The sequence below is a fragment of the Protopterus annectens genome, chromosome 12.part0 (assembly GCF_019279795.1).
Source record: "Protopterus annectens isolate FY-2018-M chromosome 12.part0, PAN1.0, whole genome shotgun sequence".
NCBI lineage: Eukaryota > Metazoa > Chordata > Ceratodontiformes > Protopteridae > Protopterus > Protopterus annectens.
In genome coordinates, this window is record NC_056746.1 from 827,779,428 (window position 1) to 827,801,357 (window position 21,930).

At 44.5% G+C, this 21,930-nt stretch overlaps 1 protein-coding gene across 6 annotated transcripts in view; it reads left to right on the plus strand.

Moving 5' to 3' along the window:
• TPD52L2 (TPD52 like 2) overlaps positions 1-21,930 on the plus strand; it is a 566,267-nt gene that overhangs the window by 116,219 nt on the left and 428,118 nt on the right. For 4 of the 6 annotated variants that reach the window (XM_044089864.1, XM_044089865.1, XM_044089866.1 and 1 more), the window contains exon 4: positions 20,323-20,382. The exons of the other annotated variants lie outside the window; for them this stretch is intronic. In XM_044089864.1, coding sequence (XP_043945799.1) covers positions 20,323-20,382 — 60 coding nt within the window. The remainder of the gene's footprint in view (positions 1-20,322; positions 20,383-21,930) is intronic. 6 annotated transcript variants of the gene reach the window in all.

Consider the following 21,930-nt stretch of genomic DNA (forward strand, 5'->3'; position numbering starts at 1 on the left):
ATTCTGCATCTAGACTGACTGATTTTCCAAGGAAAAATATTCTGAAGACTGCTGGATAGAGCAGCTTGAATGTCACACCTGCCGCTCAACATTCACTGATTTGCTGGGATACATTTGCTTTTCTTCTGCCTGGTGTTTGGTGAATAACCATTTTCCACAAGCACTTCGTTCAAATGTTAGTAATTTGCCCTTCTGCCACAGTTTTGTCAGGATCAACTCTTTCTACTGGTATGATTGCACCTTTGCTAATACATGTCTTTGCTTTCTCATGGCCAGGTTTGGAGCATGTACGAGGTGACTTTTCAATTAACAAAACCTGTTGTGAAGTACCAGTCTAGTTGTTTGTTTGTGCTTTTATAAAATTAACCCTGTCCGTTCCTCCCAGTTTGTCTCGTACAGCAGAAAAAAAACTCATTTTCCTTGTGTGCTGTTCTCAAACATTTTATTTGAAACAGCTGTTAAGCAGTCTAGTACTCTGCCAGATTTTTCTTCATTTCATTCTCTGATTTTTTTGCATTTTTATATTAATTCATCTGAATAGATGTTTAAAGCTTCTTCCATTTTTCCAGCCTTTTTATTTGAGCATGTGTGCTCCTTTAGTGTTACGTTTATTTAATCGGCTCTGAATCAGCTTGATTTATTTTTTCCTGTAGATTGCTTAAAGCCGTATCTTGTACCGAAGATGGAGCTTGAACTGCTTTCTGCTGAACAGCTGCAGGATTCTTTCCAGTTAGTGTTTTCTCTTCGCCTTCTCTAGTTGATTTTCTTTCAGTCTATGCAAGTTTATTTGCTGGCATCAAGGTATTACACTTATAGCAAATTCAGTTAATGACTACTAACTCGCAAAATTACTAGCCCTTATCTCTGCTTTTTTTACACTGGGAGAGCTGAAATTAAGCTCTTGATCATAGTGTAGCTATCTTGGAAGTCCTGAAAGATTTGCATTTCTCTAATGCATTGTTGCAGTGACAAAATGGTTCATTTTGGGTTTAGTTTTGCCAGGTTTGGACATATAATTGGGTGATTCAAGAAGGCTGCAGTAACAAGTTCAGACATGTGTTATCTTGCACAGTGTCACTCTAGGATTCTGCATGCTGTTGTCTTTATTTGCTTGAACCTGTGTGAGAGAGATGTCTGTGGACAGCTTAGGCATTATTGTATCTGCAGGCACAATTCTTGCACATTTAGCAGTATTGGTAAAAATCCACCCGAATTCTTGGACAGCTATGTTAAATAGTTGGTGCTCAGCAGAAACTGATTGTGATCCTGTTGCTTTTAAGAGTGGGGCTTGAGGATACCATGAGTGGGAGCCCAGATACTGGACGCAAGTTGTGTTTTTCATAGGTCAGTGTTGCAGTCATAATTAACGTTTTCTGATGGCTAGATCTGATGTCCAGCATGACTTGCAGAGTTGAGCACCCTTCCCTCATAGCTGGACTGATGCTGTCAGAATTCAAGTACCTTATGGCATCTGCTGATACTATCTTTATTTTGCTATTAGTTAATTTCAGGAGATTGTTATAGCCCATTCTCAGGACTGTAATTATGTCAGTGAAGAGCATAAAAAGGCAATTATCACTTTCAGAGATCTTTCGGTACCAGAGTTTGCAGTAACAGAGTGCACACATCCTGGAAGCAGACTGGCAGGCAATGAGAATTTGGGGAACACCTTGTGAGCACCAAATGCCACATAGACTTCCATGTACCCTGTATTTTCTCACTGGGTCTAGAATATAGCTGTCATGCCATCTGGCGTTTGAGATGGGGTGTCTTAAGACACTGAAGCCAAGACAGGAAGCTTTCCAGAAGCTGCAGGCTAAACTGAGCCTCATGGCCCTGTTTGTTATCTGCCAATGTCTTTCAAGTTATACAGATGCTGCTGGACTGAAGGCATCAACTCCACAGAGGTGCTCAAACCTTCCCGACCTTGTTGCCTGTTATCTGCCTCTGTGGGCAACATTGAAAGCTGTGGTGTTAAACTTGTAGCTCCTAGTTCATCCCCTGTAGACCTAGGAATAATCATTGTGATCCTTGTCTTGTGCCACCTTCCCAAAATGTCCACTTTGAAATACCACTTGATTAAAAATGAACGGGAAGAATCACTCCAGAGATCGTCAGGGGTCTTTTGACCCTCGAGATGCAATCCAGGGGCATCACTTCCTGGTTTGAAAATCCTAGGTGGCAGTCTAATCGTTTAAGACCTGGGCACCTGTACCTAAGGCTCCTTGTGCTTAGACAGCTGTCCCTTGCTAGATCTTCCTCTCATGTCTCCATCTAGCTCTCCCTCCAGTTTATTTGTAGAGTTCAGACAGATTCTGAACAGCATTCTGTCTGGAGTCTCCCATCCAAGAAGAAAATGGGTCCTCCTAAGGTAGGATTCATACTCCTCTGATTTTGAGAAGGAAGAGGAAATGGACTAAAGGTCTTTTCTTCCCTGCAGCATATGAATGATAAGTGAGGATACCTCGTCTTATTCTCCACGAGACATTTTCATGTGGGGGTACCCTCTCAGTCCTGACAACTCCTCGGCTGTCAGTCTCAGTAAATGTATCTTGGATTATTGTCTTATAGTTCAGGAAATCCTTTCAGATGTGTTTTGTGCATCATCCCTTGAGCTAGACTTCCAGTCCCACCCCAGGGTATCTGACTAGTTTTATAGCGTTTAAAATACTCAGAAGTTTCAATGTAATCACCCTTCTGTATATTGTGATGCATATCCCTGGAAACCTACTCAGGGAAGTATACTTGGCTCCAGGGTGAAATACTCTTCACAGTGACAGGAAAAGCAGATTGTTGACGTTTTTCCCATAATTAGTTAAGCAGTCATGGGATTTTAGGGTTCTGAACTTTTAAGACCCGTGTTCTGTAATATGAGGCGCATGTCTTCTGGCTGCTTCGGGATAGTTGTAGCAAAGCATGAGATGAGCTAAGACAAGTTTAGGAGCCAAGCCCTTAAAGGCTTTACTGCTGCAAGTGTACGGTCTTGTGAGGCTTTTGAGGATTGAAGGTAAACTGGTGCCGATGTCCCCACCTAAAATCATTGTTGCAGTATTCCCAATCAGTGGGATATCCCTGCTGATGTCCAGATGAGGTACCAAACTTTACTTTTCCAGGGTGACTCATCTGACTTGTGATCTCAGCTTGTATGTGTAGGGGACGTATGAGCATAATTCTTCAGACTGTTTCGCCACCAGTCTGAACACAGATGGCATATCCTTCGGTCTGGTCATCATTTGGTCATTAGTACTATTGCTTCGAGCAAACAGATACGTGCCCTGTTGGGGACTTTCCTTTACCTTTTTAGTGTTTTGTTTACTGGTGTTAGATGTTGACTAGGATGGGTAGGTGCAACTTTGGCAGACAAATCCTGTACAAAGATTTGCATACCAAGTGTGTTTTCCACTTAGCAGAACACTACTACAAGACCTGTTCATTTGCCACTTTGCACCTAAGATGTTGCATTTCTGTTTGTCCTGTATCGGTACCTTTTTGGAGACTGTTTGAAATGCTTGGCCCACTCATAGATGGCAGATCTTGCTTCCCCAAACATACGTCTACTGTGTAAGAAAAAGCATAAAAGACCTAGGCTGGAAACTGTCAGCTCTTTCAGATTCTGATGTACTTGCTGTGGTTTCAGAACCCGTAGCGCATCAATTTCCATTTCAGATGTCTTCTACTGAGATTGTGATGGAGGCTGCTATTGCGTTGGACAACCTTATGACTGGGGAATTTACAGAAAAAGCCGAACCACAAATTGTCATCTTGGAGGGCTTAGAGGAAGTCCCCCAGGTAACAGTTTGGGAAGAGACTGCAGGTAAATTTTGTTGAGGTACGTTGGGGGTATGAACTACCACACTTGGTTTAGGCGGACATCATGTGTAAAAAAAAAAAAAAAAAAAAAAAAAAAAAAAGCACCAAAAAAAAAATGTGCAACTTCTCCCCCTCCTCTTCTTTCCTCTAGGGAGAAGGAATGGCTAAACAAGGAGGAAGCTACTGTCCGCTGCCTGTCTGGTGCCAGGATCTGCCACATAACGCACGCACTTGGGTCACTCCACAACAAGTGCAAATATGATTCAGTCATTGTCCATGTTGGTGTGAAAGACCCGAGACATACGTCCCTGGGCTACATGAAAAGAACATGGAGGAGAACTTGTCTGATCTTGTAGTCCAGGCAAGTATGACCCTAGCCCTGAGTAGCATCCTGCCATCACCCAGAATGATACCACAGTGCAAGTACAAAATGATTGACGTCGACAATTGGCTAAGCTTCTCGTGTCGTAAGGGGATCCAGTATCTGTCTGCCTGGGATGACATGATTGACAGACCATGATGCTTTGACAGAGATGGCCTGCACTTGTCGCCCTTGGGATTCCGAATACTGGCTAAGGCTCTTGCCACCCCTATAGTGCCTTTTTTTAGGCAAGGTTCAAATGACAAATTCACCATCGTAGCAGGTACAGGTGAGGGTAATGCTACTCAATGCTAGAAGTCTAAACCTGAAAATGCATTCACTCAAGGCACTCCTTAAAATGGAGAACATCGACATCTGTGCAGTGACAGAGACTTGGTTCAAGGCTCCAGAGAGCGCCCCTGCATTATCAGGCTATAATTCATACCATACTTTTTGGTCGCATAACCTGGACCAAAACACTAAAGGCGGAGGCTTGCCCATATTCATTAAGGATATCCACACCTCCAGGCTAGTTGCTCAGCATAATGCATCTGAGATTAACCAATTGCAACCACCTCTGGGCAAGACCGCAGTCCAAATTGTAACTTGCTACAGATCTCCCACCATGCCCCAGGATTCCCACTCCTCATTTCTTGATACACTGGAAAATATTAGGGTACAACCCAACACCCTAATAGGTGATTTCAACTACCCCACCATTAACTGGGAAAACTACTCATGTCCCAGCTCTTTTGCTCAATATTTTCTGGAATTCATAAATTCAAACGCCTTGGAGCAACTTATCCACACCCCACCAGGGGCAGCAGTATCCTAGACCTGGTCATTACCAACATGGGCAACCGGTGTTCCACACCAGAGGTCAATTCCTCGGTCAGATCTGACCACAAGCTAATCACCCTAGACATCCACATCCCGCCCCCACCCCACATCAGGGAAACCATAAAAAATTTCTCCAAAAACAACGTCACGCTTCTTAAGACAGAAGTGGCAAACTTCACGACACCCATGCAGACGGACAATAGAGCTACAACTGCTGAATCCTACAGAAATGCACTTTATAAGCACTTGCACGAGTGCATGGATCGTGCTATCCCTAACAGAACAAAGATGCTATCCTCCAAAAAAAAAAGAAGCCAGTCTGGTGTTTCCCTGCCATAAACAAACTCTACATCAGAAGAAAGAAACTGTTGCAAAAAAAAAACAAAAAAAAAAAAAAAAAAAAAAAAGAGTAAAATCCCATGATTGGAAGACCTCCCTGGTCAGCCTCTGGAAGAAGCTGAGATCCCTCATAAAATCCTTCAAAGCAATTTACAAAAACAAAATTGCCACTGATTCTAAAGACAACCACAAAGCATTCTATAGCTATGTCAAGAATCTCAATGGCAACACTCAGATCTGCTCTGCGTTACAGCACAATGGCACTAAATATACAGAACCAACTGATATTGCAAATATTCTGGCAGATGGGTTCACTGCTAACTTTAGCCCCCTCTCTCCCCCCCTAAAGGGCTCATCTCTATACCTGAAGAATGCAAAGTTCCTGTAATCATGGCTGCACAGGTAAAAACCACACTCCAAAGCCAACAACACAGCATCCGTGGGACCTGACAACATCCCAGGCTGTGTTCTACATTAATCTACAGAATGAATTGACACCCCACCTAAGCACCATGTTCAATCATAGCCTCTCCTCAGGCTTTGTGCCCACTGAATGGTGCGCAGTGACTGTTTTCCCACTCCACAAAGGGGAGCCACCACGGACCTCTGGGATCTACTGCCCCATTAGCCTAACGAGCCCGGTCTGCAAGGCCATAGAACGTATCATCATGGAACTTTTATAAACAAAAACATTGGTAATCCCCAAACTCTGGACCCCACCAAGTTCAGGTTTGTAAAAAGCGGATCATGTCTTCTAAACCTGATAGACTTCTTTGAAGCAATCACCAAAGCCATATAGACTAGGGTAAGGTGGTTCACACAGCCTATCTAGATCTCGCCAAGGCTTTTGACACCATCCCCCACTCTGGAATTATAGATAAACTCACTAAACTAGGTATAAATCCCTATGTGACAAGATGGGTTGCCAATTGCCTCACTGACAGAACCCACAATGTGAAAGTAGCAGACTCCAAATCCGACTTCAGACCAGTGACAAGTGGAGTATCACAGGGTTCAGTCCTGGGTCCTCTCCTCTTTGGTATCTACTTCTCTGAAGTATAGGCTAACAGTTTGCAGATGACTGCAAACTAGGAGCCATAATCGAAACTCCTAATGATGTGGACATCTTACAAAAGGGCCTCACTGAGCCAGATGCCTGGTGTCAAAACCATGGCCTCGAGCTCAGTGCCAAAAAGTGCATTGTCATCCCCTTTGTTAAAACTCTGTACCCATGAGCTACCACATAGGTGGTAGTCTACTTAACACAATGTGATAAGAGACCTTTGATAATCACATTGCCACAGTAGTCAGGAAATCCTTCTACGTGGTACACCTCATCATAAAAGGTTTGTCGTCCAGGAAAAAATAGATAATTGTTCCCCTCGACTCATCGCTCATTAAACCCATTATAGAGTACAACGCCCCTTTTGGTATGTACCTCACAGGACATCTACAACAACTGGAAAGGCTGCAGAAATACCTCAGAGTATTACCGGCCTCAAACAGATGCCCTACGCAGGCAGTCTCAAAAAAACTCCAGCTTTACTCTGTCACGTCGCCTACTCAGAGGCGATCTCTGCCTAACATACAAAGCTATGTCAAACCCAGAGCTGTTGGACATGCTCCACTTAAAGCAATCCAGTCCCTCCGAGCTACACGGTCTAGGGACCTAAACCTTGTCACCACAATAAACTGAACATGCTGGAGGGATAGATTCCTGTCCCAGAGACTTCCCATACACTGGAACAAACTACTTATCTGTATCAAACAAAGCTCCTTATTAACACTCTTCAAGAAAAATCTTGATTGGATGGGAAATAGGAAATTCACCCCAGGGATCACCTCTGTGGCTCTGCTCGACAGGGGCACAGGAAAATAATTTTCTTGCGTGGCGAAAGCCAGGGTACCTTTTTGGCTAGGCTTATATAGGCCCTAGGGCCAATAGCCTAGTACCTACCTATGAACTTTACTTAGGGCTTACTCAAGGCCATTTTGGCCTTGAAGCCTCCCTCCTTTTCTTTACAGTCCCCTCCCTCCACTTCTCCAAAGGTTGCTGTAGATTCATCATCCTCTGAAGATAAAGGAGGCTTTTGATTCTGATCTTTTTCATGGTCTGTTGCTCCCAAATCCTGGGATCTGGCCAAGTCCCTTCTGAAAGATTGCTTTTTCCTGACTCTCCTGTAGAAGAAACGTCCTTTATAGAAGCAATATTGTCCATGACGAAGTGCTTTGAGTGCAAGTCTAGGCAGATTGCAAAGATCCAGAAGAGATACCACAACCTGTTGACAATTGTGCCCTCTTCCTCAGTTTCTCCTATTTTTAAGGCATTCTTAGATGCATTTCAATCCACCTCCACTTCCCCTGACTCCCAGCCCTTTGCCCCTAAATGGCCAGACAGATTTTATAAATCTCAGGATCTTGTTTAAACGTCCTGTGGCAGACCCGTCTGCAGTGTCTCTTCTGATAAACCATCCTTCCTAATGACTGTGCCCTCCCTTCAGACAAGATTAGCAGGGATATGGATAGGTTCATAAAAAGTGTGATGCCTCTACTTTGGCAGTCAGGGCTGTTGCTTACCAAACTGAAATGAGTATTAGATGTTCATCTTCAGTTCCTTAAACTAGGTAATGGTGGATTCACTAGAAACTGATTCTAAACAACAAATGTTATCTGTACTTAATCAGGTTGCACAAGTAACTAGACAGCATCAAGTGTAGATATCCTTCTGTTCCCATGTTGCAATAGTCTTACTGTGGGATCCTCCGCCTCAGCCGACCCGAACATACGGTTCCAATGCAGACGCTTAAGCCTGGTTGCTGCCAGGTGCATGGGACATCACACGCAGGGCCATAAACCATTGTCCTTAAATGTGACGTCTGCATGCACAGACCTCAGAACTTCTTTGCCGCAATCTAACATCAGATCGATCGCTTCACTCTGCTATTTTCAGGATGTCTAAAGATAAGTAGCCTGTTGGGGAAAACCTTTTCTTGCTTGAGCTTTGGTTGTTTGCTGTTTCTTAGCCGATGTCAGCTAGAAAGGGCAAATGTAGGTGCAGACGTCAAAATCCGCACAAAGATTCACGCAAACTTTGCTTGTTCTGTCTAGGCCACTAACACGATCACACCACCTGTAGTATCTGCCAGTTGTTAGCACTGAAAACTCTCTGCAGTCGTCTGACAGCCTTAAAACTTTACCTCGAGAAACAGAAGTTAAAATGCCTAGCCCTGCTTATGGATATGGAGTCTGCCGTCTTGGCAGAGCCACCTAAAAAGACCAAGGTTACCAGGCCTACTGCTTCTACCCCTCTGTCGGATGTCCCTCCAGCTGCCGATTTTAGGGGTTGAGGGGCATCTGCTAGAACAGGCGTCTTCACTGACTACCTTTATAGTTTCTCTGAGGTTGTTCTGATGTCTCCATCAGCTGAGGTTTAAGGGGAACCAGGCTCCACTGGCCACCAACCCATGGTCCAGGAATCAGAGTCCTCACCTATAGGCCAAATTCATAGGGTTCATAGGTAGGTACTAGGTTATCTGCCCAAGGGCATTTATAAGCCTAGCCAGTGTCAGCTTTCGCCACCCCACTGATTGATTAACTGAGCCTCTGTCAAGAAGAGCCAATGAAGTGATCTCAGGGGTGTATTTTCTGTTACCCATCCACTCGTCAAGGTTTTTCTTGAGTGTTAGTGAGGGGCTCTGCCTAATGTAGTTAGGAATTTTGTCCCAAAGCATGGAGAGTCTCTGTTACAGGACTCTATCCCACCAGCATTTTCTATTTATTGTTGTGGCGAGGTTTAGCTCACTAGAGCGAGTGGAGTGACTTGGATTTCTTTAGGTGGCGCATTCCATCAATTCTGAGTTGGATATGGCTTTGTAAGTGAGGCAGAGATCAACTCTGAGTAATATGCCACTGAGTACAGCTGGAGTTTTTCCATTTGGGCTGCATAGGACATATGTTTGAGGCCAGTAATGCTCTTTGTGAGGTACTTTTGTGGTCTTTCCAGCTGTTGGAAGGGTCTTGTGAGGTACATCCCAAATGGGACATTGTACTCTATGATGGGTCTGATGAGTGACAATTAGAGGGGCACTATAACCTCTTTATTTCTAGATGCGAACCCTTTAGATGGGCTACATAGAAAGATTTCCTGACTACTTTGGCAATATGATTGTCAAAGGAGAGATTGTCATCTACCTGGGTCCCCAAATCTCTTATTACCTCTTCTGTATTAAGGGGGCTGCCACCTATGTGGTAATTCATGGATGTTTTGTTTTTCCCAAACAGGATGACTATGCATTTTGGCATTTGACTTGAGACCATGACTTGGATACTAGGTGTCCATCTCAGTAAGGCCCTTTTGGAGAATGTCCGTGTCAGCCGGAGAGTCAATTGACTCCCAGTTGCAGTAATCTGTGAACTTGGTTAGCCATAGTCGTCCTGCTTGCGCCTGTACTTCTGAGAAGTATATGCCAAACAGTAGAGGTCCAAGACCGAGCCTCTTGGGACACCACTTGTGACTGGTTTAGAGCCGGACCTGGAGCCCGGAGCCTGATAATTCCTGATACTAGACCCCCCCCCCCATCTCTGCTAAATCCACTCCTTAAGAGGAAACAAAAAACTAAGCATCTGTTTAATTCCTCTGAAGAGCAACCAGACTGGCACGCCTTCTTCCAGTCCCTGCTGCAGGCCTTTGTGGCTCTTGGCCTTCAGCCCTTCCTGCTGCCACATTGCCTGCCCTCAGCCCCAGGCCAGCCTCAGCTGCTTCCATCCCTCCTATTCACACCCAGGAGGAGTACTCCTCTTCCTCCTCCTCAGATGAGTCTGTCACCTACTCCTCACAGATAGCTTCCACTTTGGATTACTACTCCCCAGATGAGAACTCCATGGAGGGAGATTCTCCCCGTGAAGACATTACTTTTGGAGAAACCATTACTAAGATGAGGGAGTACTTCAAGTGGGATGCAACTTGGATGACAGAAGTCCAGAAGAGGTTCTTTTCCGTTACTCCAGGTGGAATCTCCCTTCCCTCTGCTATCCCTCCTGTGATTCCAGCCTACCTAGATGCATTTGCATCCACCCCAGACTCCAGAATATCAGCCACCAGCTCCCAAAAGATCTAATAACCACTTTCACAAGGTCCGTGATGAGCACAAATTCCTCATAAAGCCACCAATGGCAGATCCTGCAGCCATTGCAGTGGCCCCAGACAAACCCTCCAGACTTCTGTACTTTCTTCCTCCCTCTTGCCATCAGACAAGGACAGCAAAGTGATGGACAGTCTGGGGAAAAAGATGTATACATCTTCTACACTAGCTTTTACGGCTATCAACTACCAGCCCATATGGTCAAATATGCCCTAGATTTGATTTCTCAGGCTTCCTCCTTGCTATCTTCCATGACTGACTCTCCTAACAAATCACAAGTAGCATCCTTGCTGTCCCTGGCATCTCGAGTTGCCAGACACTCTATAAAGTGCAGCTATGATGCAGCTGAGGCCTCCGCTAGGTCTGCAGCTTCAGCTTCTGTACTGCACAGATGCTCCTTGCTTAGGCTTCAACCTCTTCCTGAAGATTTCAAAACCAAAATTTTGGATGCACCACTGGACAGCAAATTCCTGTTTGGGGAAACTGTCTGCTGACCTGTTTAAAAGCCTCCAGAAAAAAAGTAAGGAGCTTCAGGACCTAAAACCATTGCTAGTCTCCCCAGTTCCTAAATTTTACCACAACTACCCTGCAAAAACCTCCTTTGTCAGAAGAGTCCCAGCTCCATCCACCTTTTCCACTTCCAGGCACAGAAAAGGGCCCAGGAAGGCACCCTCCCCAAGGACAGCCCTTCCTTAACTTACCACAAGGCAGCCCTTTCAAGACAGAAACAGTAATGCGTGACTTCTCCAGCCAGCTCTCCCTCTTATTCTGCCTCTCTCACTGTCTCCCCATTTGGGAAAAAGTCACTTCAGATCACTGGCTTTTGGCAATAGTGGAAAAAGGATACTTCATGTACTGGTAAGAAAACCCCTTTCCACAAGGCATCCCACTCCCTCACAGAAACCAACTACACCTAATCCAACTACACCTAATCCCTCAGGTTATCAAAGAACTGCTTGCACAGAGGAGCATAGAAACTGTCCCCTCAGGCAAAGAAAGGAGGCGGTTTTACTCCAGGCTATTCCTAGTACCAGAGAAGGATGGCCCTTGGATGCCCACCTTTGATTTATCCTTCCTAAATCTTTCTGAAGGTCCCTTCCTTCAGAATGCTATCACTACAAAGCCTTCTTTCACTATTGCCACCCAAACTTTCATGGCCACTTTGGACCTGAAGGAGGCATACTTCCACATTCCAGTCCACCCAATCTACAGGAAGTATTTGTATTTTGCTGGGCCCTCTTTACACTTTCAATTTACTGCCTTGCCTTTTGGTGTATCTACTGCACTAAGAGTCTTCACAAAGTGCCTAGCCCCAGCTGTGGCCTACTGCGTAACAAAGGGCATCCAAATCTACCCCTACCTAGATGGCCTCCTCATTCTTGCAGAAGAGGACGTCCCTCGCAGGACTCATTTACTATTCACCATGTCCCTGCTCCAGAGCTTGGGGTTCACTCTGTCTGGCAAAATGATCCCTCACTCCAGCCCACAACAAAATCTTCTTGAGCTGCAGGATAAGAACCAACTTGATGAAGGCCTTCCTTCCATAGGAAGAAGTATCCTCCGTAGTCTGCCACTTGCACAACCTCCTCCTGGTTACCCACCTTTCAGCCAGGCAGTTCATACACCTCCTAAGCCTCATGGCAGCCACAATTCCTATGCTACCTCTTGCCAGGCTACACATGAGAAAGTTCCAGTGGTACTTAAGAAATGTCTGGTCACAACACAGCCACCCCCTGCATTTTCAGGTACCTTTCTTATGTCTGAAAACCAGAACTGAGGTGGTTGGAGCCAGCAAGTACACCGTACCCAGGCCTACCCCTGCAATCCACCAGCCCGATACAATTCATGCACATGGATGCTTCGATCTAGGGTGGGTAGCAACTATGAATGGCCTCAAGGTGCAAGCCCAGTGTGAGCCCTCCTTCCAGAAAAAAACATATCAGTATCAGGGAGATGACTGCGGTCAGTTTAGCCTTATAAGCCTTCCTCTCTCTTATGCAACCAGGACCCCTACAAATCTTCACGGACAATACCACTGTGATGTGGTACATCAACAAGCAGGGGGGAACCAGGTCTTACCTACTCTGCAGATTAGCAGTAGAGGCATGGGCTAGCCTCTCAGCACATTTCACTGCTGGCAGTCTATATTCCATCACAGGACAACCATCAAGCGGCTGCCCTCAGCCGATCCTTCTCTGCATCATGAGTGGATGTTGCACAGAAATGTCTTGGACATTGTCCACCAATGGGGCACACCTCAAATAGATCCATTTGCTCCCTCCCCCCAGAACAGACAATTATGGCTTTTCTGCTACAGGGATCCCTCACCACTAGCCTGGAGAGTGGACGCATTTTCGTTTTCTTGGAAAGGAATGTTCCTTTATGCCTTCCCTCCCTTCCCACTCATTCAGTAAGTCCTCCTAAAAATCCAGAGGGACAAGCCGAGAATCTTGCTCATGACTTCTTATTGGCCAAGGCAGCATTGGTTCAACCTTCTTCAATCTCTAGCCAAGGGCAGTCACCACAAGGTGACTCACAAGGTGGACCTGCTCACACAACAGAAGGGATCTCTTTTACCCACACCTGGAGATGCTCTGCTTAACCCTCCGGGTGATAAACTCTTGATCCCCTTGAGACACCGGTACACACAGGATGTGCCGTCTGTCCTGCAGGAGGCCAGGAAACCCAATACCAGGCTGTGTTTTCAAATGGGAAAGATTCTCCAAATGGTGTCTCAAAATGCAAAGGGACCCATTCCAAGCAGATGTTCCTCTAGTCTTAGCGTGTGTGTGAGCTCATAAAATCAGACCTTTCGTATTCTTCAGTGAAGGTCCACTTATCTGCCATCTCTGCTTGCTTACGTATGGACCCATGTCTGCTTTCCAGGTTGGATGTCAAACTATTCTTAACAGGGGTCCTGCATGTTAGGTCACAAAAGAAACTTATTCCACCACCTTAGGACCTAAACTACGTGCTAGAAAAACTCAAAAGTTAACCCTTTGAACAATCTAGCTCTGCTTCTTTGCAGATGCGCACATGGAAGATTGTACTACTAGTAGTCCTTACTTCAGCTAGATGGGTTTCAGAGTTACAAGCACTAATGGCATCCCCACCCTGCACTGTCTTCCACAGAGATTGAGTGACCCTTCACACTCCCACCCTGCACTGTCTTCCACAGAGATGTCGTGACCCTTCACACCAATCCCTCCATGCCCAAAGTGGTCAATGAGCTCTCTCAATCAGTCTGTTGACCTGCTCACCTTTTTTCCTTTCCCACAGAATGACAGAGTACTCCACTTCCTGGATATCCACAGACAATTAAGATTCTATTTGGACAAAACCAAAGCTATCAAAGTCCAATCAGCCCTGTGTGTCCTTCCACCCCAGGACGCTGGCGAAGGCGGTATCCAAACTATTTCCACTTTGATAAGGAAAACTATATCCTTCTGCTGCTCTTACCACAGCGAACACTTACCTTATGGGTTCAAGGAACAATCTACAAGAGCTGTGGCCTCTTCTGGGGCCTTCCTCAAAGGCCTGGACGCTACTACCATTCTAGAGGCAGCCGCGTGGTCCTCTGTGCATACCCACACCAAACATTACAAATTCGACCATGTCTCCTGAGCCAGGGAGGTTTGCAAGGGCAATCCTGTATGGATTCCTGGAATCTGCAACTGCTTCCACCACCCATCCCTCTTCTTGAGCTGTGGTACTCTCCCACAGTAAGAATACTGCAACATGGGCATAGAAGGACATAGAATAGTTGCATAAATTCTTACCATAACCGTAGAGGTCGTCTTTCATGTTGCAGTTCCCACCCACGTAGCCCCCTTCATTACACTTACCCTGTCTAGATGGCATCCCTTTACTACTCCTTAGACTATTGTCTGACGAGGCAGTCAATTCTGAGGTCTGTGCGTACAGACATCTCATTTTAAAGACCCTGGTTTATGGCCCTGCGTGTGATGTCCCAAGCACCTGGCAGCAACCAGGCTTAAGCTTTTGCATTGGAGCCAGACGTTCAGGTCGCTTGAGGCAGAGGATCCCACATTAAGAATACTGCAACATGGATTTTTACACTATTCTTTATCCTGTAGAGGCTTCATCCAGAGCAGCTGCTACTGGTTCTGTCATCTGCAAATATGCATGGTTGCGCAGTCTGCCTTTACCTGAAAACTTAAAAATAAAAATTACAGATGCCACTTTAGACAATAATGTCCTGGTTGGCCGTTAAATATCCAAGAACAGAGAGACCTGTGTACCAGTGGAATTATCCAGTTAAAAACCCACCTCTTTTGATGGACGGGATCCTAGACCCAGTCAGATAAACAAGAAGACCCCCAGAAAGAGATTCTCAGAAAACACAGCGAAAGTCCTCTTCTGAGAGGCCTCCCTTTAGAGACAAGTTTCTTTCACTATTTACAAAGTCCCCCCTACCTCCGGTTCTGCTCTTGTCAAAGACTGACCCAGATTATTTCCATCTGGGAAAAGGATTATTACAGACCAATAGGTGCTAGATATTCGGGGGGGGGGGGACTCCTCTTGGATGGAACCCCCCCAACACGCGCACTCTCACACCGCAGCACTCTCACATCAGCACTCTCTCTCGCTCAAGCACTCTCGTCTCAAGACGCTCTTGCAGAAATTATACAGCAACAAGTCACAGTAGAACCAGTGCACCAAGAATTTGTGGAAAAGGGCTTTTACTCCAAATTATTCCTAGTTCCAAGGAAAGAAGGGCATTGGAGACCCATACTGGACCTCACTTTGCTAAGCACCCTTCTAAAAGAGCCAGCCTTCAAAATATTTTCACTGCACACACTGCTACTGTTAATTCTGCCTCAGGTCTTCGTAGCATCTCTAAGAATATAAAATGCTTATTTCCACTTTCTAATTTTCCCCCTCTGGAGGAGATTCCTCAAGTTTTGTTACTGGTTCCTGTCACTTTCAGTTTTCTGCCCAAAGAGATTTCACAAAGTGTCAGTGATTGTCCTCTTTTGATCACAGGGAACCCAGATTTTTCTCCTACTTAGACTTAGTCTAAGCCTCCTCACCACAGATCTTTCTGCAACACCTCCAGTTTATCCTCAACATTCTCTCACAATCTGAGTTCACGATCCACTACAAGAAGTCCTCTCTGCAGCCAAAAAAAAAATTTTAGGTCTTTACTCCAAGTTCTTCTGGGCTTTGCTTCCCTTCTATATAAGCTTTGACCACCTTGCCTTATAGCTTTATTCTACTGCAGCAGTGATTTAACTGAAATACAAGTTATGTAAGTAAACTTGTCATAACAGCAGTGTTTGAGTAAATCATTTGCAGAACTAGCTCCCTCCTCTTAATGTCCGTAGCTACTTTCTTTTGGCTGGGATGGGGTTCCCTTCCCCTATGTCTTGGCAAAAATTACAAATTTGAATATGTGAGGATATCCTATTTTCTTAGTCTCCCTTGGTTAAAATCCTGAAAACTCTGAATTTTGGTGTCTCCGACCCCTTTTATACAAGCACATCCTCACTCTTCAACTGACTATACTTCAGATCCTTTGTAAGATACTTCTCCTATAGCTTTGTACTACTGCTGCAGTTTTCTATTCAAACGTCTTTTGTTAGGTGGATTTATTTATGCAGCTGTACTTTCCTGCACACCTCCTATTCCATTACTTGTTCGGAAGTCCCTGCAAGATGCAACATGAACCAAGACTGCTGTAGGCAGTATACACAGCTACTGCTAGATGTCACTAGTGCTGTCACCCTAACAGCCTCCCTCCCCTACCCTGAGAATGAGCGAGCTGGCACCATCTGCTCAAGGTCATCCTCCCCATCAGGTCCCCTCATGTGCTCGTACATTTATCGAGCATGGATCATCAGGGATGTAATTTGGGCTTCATGTCTGTGCCATGGAGCAGAGTTTTTTTTTTTTTTATTTTAGTGCGTAGATGGTGCATTCACTGATGCTAATAGATTCTGTAGTGAGGTGCAAGACTTGGTGATGCCAGATATGAGGCTGTGTTTTGACAGATGTTCATCGTGCATACAGCTGCAGTCATAACAGATGGGTTATCCTGCCGTCAGGTGGGTCCTCGTTCGGCCGAATTCCAAAGTCTAGGTCCAGCGTCGGTTGTCGTCACTTCTTCCCTGATGTCAGTGCGGCAGGGGTATATAAAAGAGGCAGCCAACGCCGTTTTTTTCAGTCTTTCTTGCCGCGTGGTGCCTGAAGCAGAAGCAGTTCGCAAGTGCCGGTCGGCCAGCTCCTGAGATTTATGAAAGTATTTCGGCCGAAGTCTTCTTGAAAGCCAAGTACCCCGTTGGGGAAACTTTTCTTGCCTCAGACCGATGTCAGACAAAGTTAATAATTGCATTTCATGTGGGAAGCAAATACCGCATAAGGATTTCCACTCTTTCTGTATACCTTGCTTACGCCCAGACCACGACGTCTCGGCCTGCCGTTTTTGTGCTAGATTCAATAAGCGCACTATTAAGCGTCGGGCGGAGTTCGCCCTTCACTTTTTTGGTAAAAAATGTAATTATATTATGTCGTCGGATACTCCGACTCCAGTTTTGAGCAAAAAACGCAAAGATAAGGACCGACATTCGAGGCCCGCACTAGCTACTGAAACCACGCTAAGGCCTACTACTGGTTCTCCGGTACTTATCGAGGCGCCTACGCAGCCCCCGAGTACCGATGACCATGCATTACCGGTGTCAAGTACCCGAGGTCGCAGGCTCCTCGGCCCCCATTCCTACTACAGATCCTAACGCCACTCCTGGTGGGGAAACTCAGAATTTAGACAGGCCTGCCATTTCTCAAGGGGTCTTCAGGCCTTTCACCTTCTCCATTAAAGCCTTCACTAAATCTAAAGCAGCCATGAAAACCAAAAAACAGGTTCCTCAGACCCCCTCTCAAGGCACCATGCCTAAAAAACAGATGCTTAAAATGGCTGAGGATTTGATTACTCTTATCAGGGGTTCTCAACCCCCCCTCTGACAAAAGGCCCAGATTAGAGGAAGACTACCCTTCCTCAGATCAAGCTTCTATTACCTCAGCACTATCCGAGGATCAGGATTATGCCTATTCTCCATTCGAAGACTCTGATGCAGAAGTCTATTTCTCATCGCTCCAGACTGTGTATCCGCTCCTGAGGAGCCTGACACATTCCACACCATGGATCCTACCTCTAGTCCCTCTTCTGTTGTCCCAGCACAACTACAAAACCCTTCACAGCCATCTCAAAACTCTAAATCTAGCTGCATGGAGAATTCCTTGACTTCCCAATAGTTTCTCCTCTCCAAGGAGGTGCAGGATGTCATCTTGGAGGCCAGAAGACCTACTAGAAAGGCTTACTCCGCCAAATGGAAACGATTTTGTGCCTGGAATCAAGAAAAGGGACAGAATCCTTGGGTAATAAATATACCTCAAATTTTACAGTACCTAGCTGAGATGTTAAACAATGGACTTACCTTCTCCTCCAAGATCCACACTTCAGCCATTTCTGCATAATACAACACAGAACCTCCATTATTCTCTCACCCTCTCTTAAGGCAGTTCCTCAGAGGGGCAAAGAATTTAAAACCCCCAAGGAAACCACCAGTCCCTGCTTGGGACTTCAACTACGTATTGGAAAAGCTGACCCCTTCCTCCCTTCGAGCCAGCTTCTTCAACAGAGTTACAGTACTTGTCATGGAAAACAGCCTTTCTTCCGGCTATCACCTCAGCACGCAGGGTTTAGGAGCTACAGGCCCTCATGGCTGTGCAACCATTCATCATTTTCCATCAGGACAGAGTTTCCTTACGAACCAATCCTACCTTTATGCCAAAGGTAGTATCCAGTGTAGCTTTGAATCAGACTATCCACTTACCTACCTTTTATTCTAATCCACAAAACAAAGGGGAAAGACTACTACATTCCTTGGACATTCACTGACAACTTCGTTACTACTTGGAGATGGAGCAGCCATTCAGGAAATCTGAGTAACTCTATGTCCTATTCTGTAGGTGCTCAGGGAAAGGCTATTTCCAAACGGACAATTTCAAAATGGATAGCCCACTGCATACGTTTTTGTTGTTCATTCCATGGAAAAACTGTGCCTGCATGCATCAGATCCCACTCCACCAGAGCCACAGCTACCTCTGCAGCCTTCCTCAGGGGGGTCCCTACCAAGGACACTTTGGAAGCAGCCACCTAGAGTTCAGTGCACACTTTCTCCAAGCACTATCACCTCCCACTATACTCAAAATCTAGAGCGGGCTTTGCCACAGCAGGTCCTGCAGGGCATCCTAGCCCCTTTTAGTTCCACTTAGTGCCTACCACCCTTACTTAGCTTTGGGATTCTACCCATCTGTTATGACTGCAGCTGTATGCACGATGAACATATTACAGTTTTGTACCTACCATAAATGTAGATGTTCGATTGCTCATACAGCTGCAGTCCAGGTTTCCCTCCCTCCATCCCCTCTTAGGACAGGCCTTATGACAGACACTTTTAATATAACCTTTTTGGGGTATTCTTTTATGGTGTATTTGCTTGCAACTACTGTTTTTGATTTGTCAACATTGCATCTTTGCATAACATTGTTTGCCTTCCTTCTGGGGGCACCTGACATCTGGGGCAAGAAAAACTGAAGAAAATGGCGTCTGCTGCCTCTCTTATACCCCTGCCGCACTGACGTCAGGGAAGAAGCGACGACAACCGACGCCGGACCTAGACTTTGGAATTCGGCCGACAGAGGGACCCGCCTGACGGCAGGATAACCCATCTGTTACGACTGCAGCTGTATGAGCACTCTAACATCTACATTTATGGTACGTACAAAACTGTACTTTCTTTGATTTCTGAAAGAAACATTTGCAAAGTCTGCTTACTGCCATCTTCCTTTACTTGCATCACCCATAGCTTCATTAGATGCTGTCCGGGTTTTCTGTATGTTGGGCAAGTGTATGTTCTTGTATGATTATTTTCTTGCTAAGTATCACTGGTTCTATAAGTAGTGGATGTGCTGTCCTAGCTTTGTGCATGCAGCATATCCAACAGGAGTCTAATGGGATGCCACACATCAGATTTTTTTTGTTTGTGAATTTAGAGATGGACTACGTTGGCTGTGTTGGCTGGTGCCCATTTTCAGAGGGGAATGGGGAATTCCACCCCACCCCACCCCACCCCCAGCAAAAAAAAAAAAAAAATCGGTATTTTAAGTACATGATGCATGTTGGTGATCTGTCATTCACTAGTATAAATGAATAACCCACAGGACACTGCATTAGTCTTGTGTTAAAAATGTTTCAAGAACTTAATGCAAGTAATTAAAAAAAATACAGCATGTTCAGTTCTTTGGCTGTTTTAATACACTTCAGTCTAAAATAAAAAAGCGCCTTCTATGTGGAGTCTGCATGCCATAGTCAAGTGATGTTTAAAGACCTGCAGGAAGGTGCGTGTGTGAATGGGTGTGCCTTCTTTGAAGGTTGGGCTTCAGGCTGGCAATTTGGCACTGTAAAAATCCACTGCCAGTCATTAGTGGACTGGAGTTCCGCTGTGGCGACCCCTAACCGGGAAAAGCCAAAAGACATTAGTTTTTAGTTTCTTTTCAGAAATGTAATGCAAGTAAGTAAAGAAGAAATGTTCTTTACTACGTTTTGTAGTGGAATTTCAAGTGGTTTGATTGTGTTAAGTTGTTTGACGTGAATTCTGTTTTTATGCTTAACCAAGTGCTTGCTTTGTATAATTTCTTTAAAGCAGGAGGAACAGTAGTGGCATCTGAAAAAAGTGGAGTTTTCATGGGTCTTTTATAGTGTTCAGTGCGAGTCTAAGGTACTGCATTAAATCGAGTCTTTGTTTTTAGTTACGTGAAGACAACTGACAAACTGGGAGAATGGAATGACAAAGTTACCCAGTCTGAACTGTGAGTCACTTCTTAAATGAAATAACTTCTTTTTTCCTTGCATTCTTTTCTTTGGGCTTGCAGGTTGATGCAAGTGCTTTAGGTACAGTGAAACCTTTGTTAATGATCCACTGGGTTTAAGTCCACAGTGTATGTCATAGGACCGGTGTTGCACTTGCATGATATATATGCCACCTATAGTTTTTGGAAGGCTTATAGAAGACTGTTAAATGCTGTGTACATCAGTTGTCAGTTTTTCGACTTGCATACTCATGTATTTGTGTCTCTACTTACCAGAAACTGTGCTTCCTTTATAGGATCTTTGGATTCCTTACAGATACTGCAAGTAAAACTTTCACCACTGCCTTCTTATTGCAGACTCTCTTAATATGCTGCTCCTATTCTAACAAACGTAATACTCAAAGAAAGAAACTTGCCTCCTGCTACAATAAAGTAATTAAATTTGCCACAAATCTCCCTCCTAGGGCCCACCATTGCCATATTAAAGCTATTAAACGTGAACTGCACAACTACCTAATATATTCACAATTATGGGACACGCACATTCATCATCCAGAAAATCCCCCTGCACTGCATAACTTATTACTAAACTACTGTACAGCAAGAGACCTGCACTCCCGTCACAAATTGGTCAAATAATGTTGTAGGAGACTCGCTGTACTCCTAGTACATTGCTAAACTTTGGAATAGTGTCTCCACACCAATAACATTTTCCAGTAAACTCATTAGTTTTAAACCACTGTTTAAAAAAAGTCTTAACAATCCTGGTTCTGCACATGCTCATCTCAAGGTTGAGACCTTGTGTTCCCCTTACAATACTCTGCTTAAACAGAATACTCTCAACCTCTCACTGAAATGACCGAACAATTTTTATACATAACTGCTGCCTGTTCAATCCACTAAGTTGCACATGGGAATTGTCTTTAGTAACATTATCTCTAAAATCTTCATGTATAAATGTAACTACTAGTTGTGTATAAATAGAAATAGAAATGTAGCTGTTCTGTGTTTAACTGGATCTTAGAATAATGCAATGTAAGCAAATGGAGCTTTTCACCATGGGCATCCGTTGAAAATGGGTATTGCCCAGTCGGACTTTCCCGGTAAACAAAGACAAATACATATAACTTTACGTATGTATGTTTTTCTTAATTCTCCTTGAAAAAGAAGTTTGTGTCATTTCAGGTAGCTTTCAGTATTCCAGGGTCCTAAGGCAGGGGGCGGTTGAATACTGAGCTCTATCTAGCCTTTCATGAGGGCCACATTGCTGAGCATACAGTGTTTACTTCCTGTGTACCGTGCTTTACCCCATTATTACTTATGTTCTGAAGTTGCATGCTGATGTGAGGAATCTGAGCATTTACAGAGCAACATGATCTGTGCTGGCTTTCCAGACTGAATACATATATGTATATATTTTATATATAAATATATTGTGTATATATATATATATATATATATATATATTATATATATATATATATTATATATATATATGTGTGTATATATATATATATATATATATATATATATATATATATATTTAAA